This window comes from Procambarus clarkii, chromosome 6 (genome assembly GCF_040958095.1).
Source record: "Procambarus clarkii isolate CNS0578487 chromosome 6, FALCON_Pclarkii_2.0, whole genome shotgun sequence".
Taxonomy (NCBI): Eukaryota; Metazoa; Arthropoda; class Malacostraca; order Decapoda; family Cambaridae; genus Procambarus; species Procambarus clarkii.
The window spans coordinates 43,176,596-43,187,484 of record NC_091155.1 but is presented as its reverse complement, the minus strand read 5'-3'; the positions used below and the strand labels follow the sequence as shown (position 1 = coordinate 43,187,484).

The window sequence follows — 10,889 nt, the reverse complement described above, 5'->3', positions numbered from 1 at the left end:
TTATTTTGTTTTTTACTTTACTCCTGTTTCCCCATATTCACATTGAAGTTTAAATGTGGCTTTTTGTTTTTTGATGCTACGTGAGCAGACCATCATCAGGGTATAACTGCAGTACCTTAACAGAATATATGTACATGCATAGTAATCACTCTATGACTCCTATCACAGATGCAGTGGCGAGGGTAGCAGTGCTGTTGGAGACCCCTGGTGTCCTGGGATCAGATCCTCTGAAATGTCTTAGAGTTTGTGATATCTGTACATGGGGACCATTCAAGCTTTGCTCATAAACTGTATATAGTATACCAGGAAGCATTAACAACAAGCGAACAATGTGTATATCTTCTCAGTGTAGTCATAGTTTACTATAGTTTTTAACTTGTTCAGTATTAAGGGCTACAAATCATGCAGGTTCATAAACTAATTGCAACCTTAATAACCCTCATTGTTAACAGGCCTCGAGCTTAACACCAACCGATATATACACGTTAACACTAGCATTGCAGAAAGGCTTGTTTACCATAAATGAATACCACACTCAATAAACTTTATGATTTATTAAGAAATGAAACAGATTGTTGGCACATAGCAATACATCCTGCAAGAATCAACTTCTGTCCATCTTATGATTCCTGTTTGTGTAAAATTAAAAATGTTTGCACGTTAAATGTGCACGGTAAATTCTCGTGTCAATACTTACATATGTACAGTGTTGTGTAGTATTCACCAGCAGCGGCAGACTTACACTACACCTGGCATGGTAATGATATAGCTCAACATTGATGCTAATTTTTCTACTGGTACTCATGCCTGTTCTTAGTACACTAGTACGTTTAGTGCACTACTGTACTTTTCTCATCAAATCTATTTCTTCAGGTTTCATAAAAAGAGAACTAAATTTCTTGCCTCTAGAAGTGACATAAATCACAATGCTTCCAAGCACAGTACGTGTACATATAAAGTATACTAAACACAATAACAAAAATACAATCACCTTCTGTCAATAAAATACAATAAAACTTGTCACTGTTGGCTACAGTAATTAAAAGCATACTTTAAGTGACACTCCTAAAGTTGTCATTAAAGCTGCAAATCGGCAAAACAGACATGACACGATTGAAACACGATTCTGCAAATCATTTTCTCGAGCATAACGACACACCAGTGTTTCTTAATGCAAAAATTAAACATGATGACAAACCATTAAGATATTGCAATCAAAATTACAAATAATAAGTTCCACCTTAAATAAAATCCATATCATAATCATAATAAAAAGTACAAATATTAAAATAAATCTTACTAAGAAACAAAGTATCATGGGTGCTCTAGGCCGTACATCATGGGGAAATAAAGGATCTAGCACCACATAAACTAATATTTGAATGAATCCACTATTGTTCAATATGGCACAGTGCATATTACACTAAACAGCATAAATAAATCATATCTACATAAGCAACAGCTTGAGTATGGTAACATTTAGTTCAACTAATATATATTTTTACTTGTCATTTCAAAGAAAAGGTGTTGAACCCCACAACATTCATGGGTAATGAATATCTACAGCTGTATCTGTCAGAGCAAGATCAGTGCTCAAAGGTACTGTATAATACAACTGGAAAAATATGGGCACCCTTCACTTGCTATAAATGTCATAGTTTCATAGACACTGCTAGTGGTGTCTCCGACACTGCTAGTGGTCTCTCCGACACTGCTAGTGGTCTCTGCAGCACTGTTAGTGGTCTCTCCGACACTGCTAGTGGTCTCTGCGACACTGTTAGCGGTCTCTCCGACACTGCTAGCGGTCTCTCCGACACTGCTAGCGGTCTCTCCGACACTGCCAGTGGTCTCTCCGACACTGCTAGGGGTCTCTCCGACACTGCTAGTGGTCTCTGCGACACTGTTAGCGGTCTCTCCGACACTGCTAGCGGTCTCTCCGACACTGCTAGCGGTCTCTCCTACACTGCTAGCGGTCTCTCCGACACTGCTAGTGGTCTCTCCGACACTGCTAGTGGTCTCTGCGACACTGTTAGTGGTCTCTCCGACACTGCCAGTGGTCTCTCCGACACTGCTAGCGGTCTCTCCGACACTGCTAGCAGTCTCTCCGACACTGTTGGTGGTCTCTCCGACACTGCCAGTGGTCTCTCCGACACTGCCAGTGGTCTCTCCGACACTGCTAGTGGTCTCTCCGACACTGTTAGTGGTCTCTCCGACACTGCCAGTGGTCTCTCCGACACTGCCAGTGGTCTCTCCGACACTGTTAGTGGTCTCTCCGACACCGTTAGTGGTTTCTCCGACACTGTTAGTGGTCTCTCCGACACTGCTAGTGGTCTCTCCGACACTGCTAGTGGTCTCTCCGACACTGTTAGTGGTCTCTCCGACACTGCCAGTGGTCTCTCCGACACAGCGGCAGGTCTCTCCGACACAGCGGCAGGTCTCTCCGACACAGCGGCAGGTCTCTCCGACACAGCGGCAGGTCTCTCCGACACAGCGGCTGGTCTCTCCGACACAGCGGCAGGTCTCTCCGACACAGCGGCAGGTCTCTCCGACACAGCGGCAGGTCTCTCCGACACAGCAACAGGTCTCTCTGATACAGCAACAGATCTCTCCAACATGGCATCATTTTGATTTGATTATATAGTATTGTGAAAAATATATATTTTTATTCTTGAAATCATATTACAAAATAAAAATCAATGATTCAAACATTTTATTTGGTCTACCATCTTTTATACTCTGGAGGGCTGCAGGTGGAAGTTTTCAGGAATATTAAAACTGCATGTTTCAGCTCTCAGTCACCCCCAAAATAAGCAAAACAGGAAGAAGCATACACAACATTTACAGATAAATAACAAATGAGAAATCTGCATACAGTATCTGATATGAGATGTTGCTTGAAAACACGTGGCCAGTGAGTTTGTTGTGTCAAAACATATTTAGATACTCAATATATCCAAAGACAAAAATACTCCCCTTTTGTGTTCAGTTACACTAATCTTCATTTACCTTACTATGCACCTCAGCATTGCAATCAAGTACTGTATTATGATTAACCCAAACACAGTTACACTCATATTACTGTACTTTTCAAACACAAACATAAACACTTCATAAAAGTTCAATAAGAAAATAGACAATAAGGTATAATTCAATTTAATTTGTTGTTGTATAACACATCAGCATTATGTAATGAAATGCTAATTTCTGGGTGAGGCCCTTGTGGTTCCCTGTAACTAACGTCTCTACTGTATATAATGTCTAAAAGTTGCCATCAGTTACAGAGTTCTCTGGCCTACTGGAGACCCAGAGCGTCTCCTGACAGAGGTGCAGGGAACAGTAGCATTTATCTTTTTTATCTGCCACCGCCATGGACGGCACCCAGAGAGTCAGCGAGACAAAACAAGATCACAGCTGGCTACTTCCTATACCTGCAGACTCGAAAACGGCCATAGAACTCCTCCATACGTAGATAAACAAACTACTGAAAATGTTTTGATCCAGCTCACGCTTGTTAACCCCACTCCCTTCATTTGAGGAACAGTCTGTGGCTTCCAGGCCATGAGCCGGTCAGTTTGATGAATGATGTGAAGCACCTGACTCCCTCAGGGAAGGGAGGGTGACAAGAAGCCACCGGGGCTCACCCAGAAATCGGCGTTCCATTACATTTAATGCTGATTTTCTGTGGCTCCCTGTGGCTATATACCCATGGAGAAGAAAAGAGGGACATACTAGGGAGGAGAGAGAGCACCACAGGTAACAGAACGAAGAAGAGATGGCCGGCATAGAAAGTCAACCCAGAGTTACACAGGGGTGGCGAGGTCCATGAACAAGAACCCAAAAATCTAGCTACCAAGCCCTATGGTTGACCGCCAAAAACTGCTGCACCCCGAACACTGCCCTGCTTGATCAATCTTTTTCTCCGCTCTTTGTGTCTGGTCTGACACAGCAGCTGGTCTCTCCGACACAGCAGCAGGTCTCTCCGACACAGCAGCTGGTCTCTCCGACACACTAGCAGGTATGTTATGTTACACAGTATGCAACTGTGTAACATAACATATCAGCAATGAATAGTCGAGAAGGCAGCCAGCCGGTGTGCAAATGTCACGGTCATAAGGTCAGACAGCAGGTTGGAGGGACAGAAGAATATGCCAGACAACCTGAGAAAGACAAGCATTGAAACAGGGAACTGAAGACACTGGAGGACACCCCATGACATCCATCAATGCTATAGCAAAAAAAAACGAAGACAGCAACGAAAATCCACCACAAGACAAAAAACATTATGCACCCCTGGCTAGAACAACGAAACAACAAGAACCAAAGGGAGTCCTTCAGAAATCAAGCAGCCCCACAGAGCCAGAAAGGAGCAGACTGGAGACGAAGAAACCAACCGCCCGAACCAAAAGAACTAAACCACCGGCACTGAAGGAGAGCATGAGGCCCCTCCTCATGGTAGACAGAAGCTAAAACAACCTAGACAAGAGCCAAAAGAAAGGAAAACGAACCAAAGGGGAGATAGGAAAACAAGCGGAAAAAGAGAAAAGGGGGAGCACCCGGCCCAGAGACCAGACCAACCCAAGTGGTGCAGAAAAGGCCAGATGGAAAACAAAGCACAAAACAACTTGCAAAAGTGAGCCAAGACAGTGTTGACCCTGTAGCAAGCTACAACGGCTCCACCAACACTGCACAGTCCGAGGCAACAGTATCAGCAGGAGATGCTAACCAAAATGAACAGTATAAAAAGGAAGTGACAGAACAACTGCCAAGAGCCATGTACTGATGCCTAGAGCAAACTCTGCAGGCGGGGACACCATTTAAGCACCTGACTGACACAGGAAGGACGATATCCCTGCATTCTCCAGAAGGACCAGACGTAAAGAGCAGGGAAAAAGATTGATCAAGCAGGGCACTGCTGGCCAACCTTCAGTATGAGACAGCCATGGAAAAATGGCTGGATTCGAGCACCACACAAGCAATGCACAAACTAGGGCTGGGCCGGTCACCAAGGACCCAGAAGGAGCATCTGTCCCCAGAAAGGCTCCAACCTCTCCAGGACCCAAAACAACAGCTGGACCGAAGAAAAGAGATAACCCCCAAGGCCGCCCAGTTGTGCCAAAAGGCATACACCACAGGAGCCTCACAGTCAGGGAACGGCGCTATGTAAGGGAAAAATTCCGAGATGAAACGATGCAGATATCCACACCTGGGCACTTGATGTCTCACACTGCAAAGAAATGGTATCGACAGTCCAATCAGTAGAGACGGGATGGAACCGGGACAGATCATCCCAGTTCCATCCTGTCTCCACATCTGTCGGCCACAAACAATGTCGAAAGTGAGGAAAGAGTATAAAGCTGCAACTCTCCAACATTGTGGGAAGGGCAGAGGCAAAGACAGGCATCAAGGGGCTCAAAGACAAAACCCAAAAACACTTTCCAAATTCCACACCACTTCAGCATATGGGATCAGCAAACCTCATCAAGGGAAGAGAGAAAACAAGGGGGAGGATGGGAAGGTCTGCTAGTGAGAATGACCCAGAAAACTCAGAATGCACCCAAGAGGAGGAGGAGGACCAAAACTCAAACAAGCCATGTCTATAGCATGGAAAAACTAAGCCATGCAGAAGGTAACAGAACAGAGCTCCACAAATCTCCGAAGAGGAAGCCATGAGGACAGAAACCTTCGGAAGATCACTCCCAGGTAACCCAAAGGAACCCGAAAGTGAACCCAATGGGAAGTCGAACACAAAACCAAAACATACAGGGAAGGAGGGTACAAAAACTCCCTGCCCCTGCAGGAGAAGACCCTCCATAGAAGACACAAGGTGCCAGGAAGGGTCAAAAGGGACAAAAGGCCCCCCAACTTTCACCCACTGCAAGAGAAAGCCTGGCAGAGTCCAGAAGAGAGGCCTCAAAGGAAGGTGCTGGCTGGCATGAAAGCCCTGAAGCCCTGGTGGGATGCAGGGGCACAATTGCCTCCACGCCCAATGCAGATGGGGTGACGGCCTAGGAAGCCCAAACATCAATAGAAGGCTGGGGAAGAAGAGACTGGCAGGAACATACTCCACACGACTCAGGATTGAAGGTATCACAAACGACGAGGGAACAGGCATCAGGCAGAGGCAGGGCGAGTGAACATCACCCAAAGCACAGACAATGTATACCCTGAACCTCACAAATAGCGAAGGTAGGAACAATGGGTATATCCATGTGAACCACCGAACCCACTGGGAATTTCCATGGCTCGAAAGCTTGAGCTAAACAGGAAGCCTAGGCACTGGAACACTACGCCAGTGCTCTCTAGTAAATCAACACAGCCACACAGCTTAGACCACTCTGCTAAGAAAACCTACCTCAGTGCACTGTAGTGCAGCTGCAAATACCCAGTGATGTCCCACCAGCCAAAGACATTCCAAACCAAGGAAAAGATGGAGGGAGAAAACCCTAGACTCACCCCAAGGTGAAAACTACAACAAGCGAGGCAGATCTCCTAAGGAACGTCCCCAAACAATCCAGGGAAGAGAACCCTGGCAGTGCATGGGAAGCACAGAGAGCACACAGGAAAGAAATCCCTGAGCACATGCAGCTCAAAGTGCACAAAACTCCTAACCCAATCACCCTGGAAGTGGAAGGAACCGCCACCAGTTCTATGGCCATTTTCGAGTCTGCAGGTAGCCAGCTGAAGTAGCCAGCTGTGGTCTGTTTTGCTATATTGATTTACTGGGTGCCTTCCCTGGTGGTGGCAGTTGAAGATAAATACCACAGCTCCCTGAGCCTCTGTGAGGAGACCAGGTTCTCACGCTGGGTCTCCTGTAAGCCAGAGAACTCTGCAACTGATGGCACCTTTTAGACAATACACACATCGGAGATGTTAGCTACAGTGTGGCTCAGGGCCCCACAAAGGGCTCCCCCAGAAAAGAAAATTAATTTTAAGAGCACAATGTTAAAATTAAAACTCTCTCAAAGTATAAGTTTTTGTAAAGATAACTGACCCCCGGACAGATCAGTTATCCACCAGTACATATCTCGGGTCACCTAACATTTAACATTTCTTTGTTCAACTAGCTTGTGGTTCAATTTGTGTCCACATAATACAAGGAATGGGGGATATGCCAGTCTATATCACACTAATTTATCTATGCCGCTCAACACACCGTTTTGACCTTACTGAGCATTACCTATTAATTTGTATTACCTATGAACTTGTATTCTCATGGTGTACACTCTGAGTTACCTGACCACATGTTTGCCTTTACAATTCAAACTACAGTACATATATATTAATGAAGTGTGTTGTACATGACATATAAGAACCTGATCTTGTGAGGTGAGGTAGAGAAGAGCAAGATAATGCTGGTCAGCACTGTAGCTGGCAAAAATTAATTATCACCAGAAGGCACCAAGCCAGGGAGGCTTGTGTAACACCATCAAAGTTGCAGCAGATTCAAGAGGCGCTAAATATCACTCCAGATGACAGTACGAGTATCTTGCAAGTGTTATCCGCTCATCCCACATTACCATAACGTTCGTCATTTACTATCGAATTATCTACCTACCGGAAATAAAAAGCAGCACCTCCAAGAGAGGTAGATACTATATTCCTCCGAGATGATGTTTTAAATGCCACTTATCTGCTCACAATTTCGTGTTCCACCTTCTAAATGAGTCCATCAAGATATTATGCACTCCAATGTGTACTCTACTTCTGCCTCTGCAAACAAAATTAGTCAAAGAAGTCATTTTTTCAACACATTCTGTTTTCAGACAAATGTTTTGATACTGTTTTATGTTTTGTCAGAGCTAGTACATGCACTCCCTCCTAAACCACACACACCCACACAAAATGAAAGGCATAAGACCTCGGAGTGGACATAACACTGAACCTAACTCCAGAGACTCATATAGAATAGAATAACATCAGCCACATACTCCATGCTGGCAAAAGTTTGAACATCCTTCAAAAACTTGAATAAGGAGACTTAGATCACTGTATACCGCCTACATGAGGCCACCCTTAGAGTATGCTGCCCCATCTAAAAAACACACAAGAAAGTGCGAAAAGGTGCAGAAGTTCGCAACAAGACTCATCTCAGAGCTGTGAGGGATGAGGTACGAAGTGTGTGTTAAGGAACTAAACTGATGATGTTAGAAAAGAGGAGGGAGAGGGAGGATATGTTACAGACATATAAAATACTTAAAGGTACTGACAGGGCGGAAACAGAAGAAATGCTTACAATGAATATCAATAGAACAAGGATGCCCAGATGAAAGCTTGAGACTCAGATGTGTCATAGAGATGTTAGAAAGATTTCCTTTATCGTGCGGGTAGTGAGTAAATGGTTGACCTAAAGGAGCAGGTTGTAGAGGCCAACTCCATTCATAACTTTAAAAGCAGGAATGATAGGAATGTGGGCCAGGAGTCATTGCATTGACAAACGAACAGCTAGAAACGTGGGGTCCAAGAGCTGGAGCTCTACCCTACAGGCACAAATAGGTGAGTACACACACAAGGACAAAGATGCATCAATAAACTTTTTAATTGATTCTAACACTTTTAAAGATTTGAAAAAAAGAATAACACTGAAATACAGTTGTTTTAAAATTATAATATCACACAGACCAAAAAAACTTAGTCCAGCAACATGCAGTTCTCATGTAAGTTCTCAAACTACTAGACTCGTTCACACAGTCTAGTAGCTTGAAAATGAACACAAGCTATTTAACCCTTAGACAGTAATTATTGTCAGGTGTTGGACTGTAGTCATCATCATATGATGATTCACAGGGGACTGTAGTCATCATCATATGATGATTCAAACAATTATTGTCTGGTCTTTACATGTGTGATGCAAATATGGATATATAAAAGTTCTCTGGGGATGCGAATAATGAAAAAAACAAGCTATAGAAATAATCAGTGAAACAGGCGAGAATAAATCAGGAAGTGTTGGCAAATCGCCCACCAGGCGTTGACAAGTGCCAGACCCACACTTACAGTCCCTCCACCCACTGAAACAATCGCCCACCAGGCGTTGACAAGTGCCAGACCCACACTTACAGTCCCTCCACCCACTGAAACAATCGCCCACCAGGCGTTGACAAGTGCCAGACCCACACTTACAGTCCCTCCACCCACTGAAACAATCGCCCACCAGGCGTTGACAAGCGCCAGACCCACACTTACAGTCCCTCCACCCACTGAAACAATCGCCCACCAGGCGTTGACAAGTGCCAGACCCACACTTACAGTCCCTCCACCCACTGAAACAATCGCCCACCAGGCGTTGACAAGTGCCTGACCCACACTTACAGTCCCTCCACCCACTGAAACAATCGCCCACCAGGCGTTGACAAGCGCCAGACCCACACTTACAGTCCCTCCACCCACTGAAACAATTAATATTCACATATTTCAGTATTTTTCTTATAATCTGCATACAAAATAATAATTCTGTATTTTTGTGTGTGCATAGGCAGGTATGACCATTTCTCCATAGCCACTGTCTAAGGGTTAAGAAATATAAAAAGAAAGCACCATGCCAGGGAGACTGTGTAAACTGGCACCAAGCCAGGGAGACTGTGTAAACTGGCACCAAGCCAGGGTGACTGTGTAAACTGGCACCAAGCCAGGGAGACTGTAAACTGGCACCAAGCCAGGGTGACTGTGTAAACTGGCACCAAGCCAGGGAGACTGTGTAAACTGGCACCAAGCCAGGGTGACTGTGTAAACTGGCACCAAGCCAGGGAGACTGTGTAAACTGGCACCATGTCAGGGAGACTGTGTAAACTGGCACCAAGCCAGGGAGACTGTAAACTGGCACCAAGCCAGGGAGACTGTGTAAACTGGCACCAAGCCAGGGGGGACTGTAAACTGGCACCAAGCCAGGGGGACTGTAAACTGGCACCAAGCCAGGGAGACTGTGTAAACTGGCACCAAGCCAGGGAGACTGTAAACTGGCACCATGTCAGGGAGACTGTGTAAACTGGCACCAAGCCAGGGGGGACTGTAAACTGGCACCAAGCCAGGGGGACTGTAAACTGGCACCAAGCCAGGGAGACTGTGTAAACTGGCACCAAGCCAGGGAGACTGTAAACTGGCACCAAGCCAGGGAGACTGTGTAAACTGGCACCAAGCCAGGGTGACTGTAAACTGGCACCAAGCCAGGGAGACTGTAAACTGGCACCAAGCCAGGGTGACTGTAAACTGGCACCAAGCCAGGGAGACTGTAAACTGGCACCAAGCCAGGGTGACTGTAAACTGGCACCAAGCCAGGGTGACTGTAAACTGGCACCAAGCCAGGGAGACTGTAAACTGGCACCATGCCAGGGAGACTGTGTAAACTGGCACCAAGCCAGGGTGACTGTAAACTGGCACCAAGCCAGGGAGACTGTGTAAACTGGCACCAAGCCAAGGTGACTGTAAACTGGCACCAAGCCAGGGATACTGTAAACTGGCACCAAGCCAGGGGGACTGTAAACTGGCACCAAGCCAGGGGGACTGTAAACTGGCACCAAGCCAGGGGGACTGTAAACTGGCACCAAGCCAGGGAGACTGTGTAAACTGGCACCAAGCCAAGGTGACTGTAAACTGGCACCAAGCCAGGGATAATGTAAACTGGCACCAAGCCAGGGGGACTGTAAACTGGCACCAAGCCAGGGGGACTGTAAACTGGCACCAAGCCAGGGGGGACTGTAAACTGGCACCAAGCCAGGGGGACTGTAAACTGGCACCAAGCCAGGGGGACTGTAAACTGGCACCAAGCCAGGGAGACTGTGTAAACTGGCACCAAGCCAGGGAGACTGTAAACTGGCACCAAGCCAGGGAGACTGTAAATTGGCACCAAGCCAGGGAGACTGTGTAAACTGGCACCAAGCCAGGGGGACTGTAAA

At 45.9% G+C, this 10,889-nt stretch overlaps 2 protein-coding genes across 2 annotated transcripts in view; one reads left to right on the top strand and one right to left on the bottom strand.

Moving 5' to 3' along the window:
• Positions 1-539: 539 nt before the first annotated feature.
• The window catches only part of LOC123754105 (uncharacterized), a 183,726-nt gene continuing 173,376 nt past the window's right edge, over positions 540-10,889 (bottom strand). Inside the window, exon 12 of the mRNA XM_069308867.1 lies at positions 540-7,710. Coding sequence (XP_069164968.1) covers positions 7,699-7,710 — 12 coding nt within the window. The 3' untranslated portion in view covers positions 540-7,698. The remainder of the gene's footprint in view (positions 7,711-10,889) is intronic.
• LOC138356087 (autotransporter adhesin BpaC-like) lies at positions 1,546-2,628 on the top strand. Its single transcript, XM_069311749.1, has one exon. It carries the CDS (start codon positions 1,546-1,548, stop codon positions 2,626-2,628), a length of 1,083 nt encoding a protein of 360 aa, XP_069167850.1.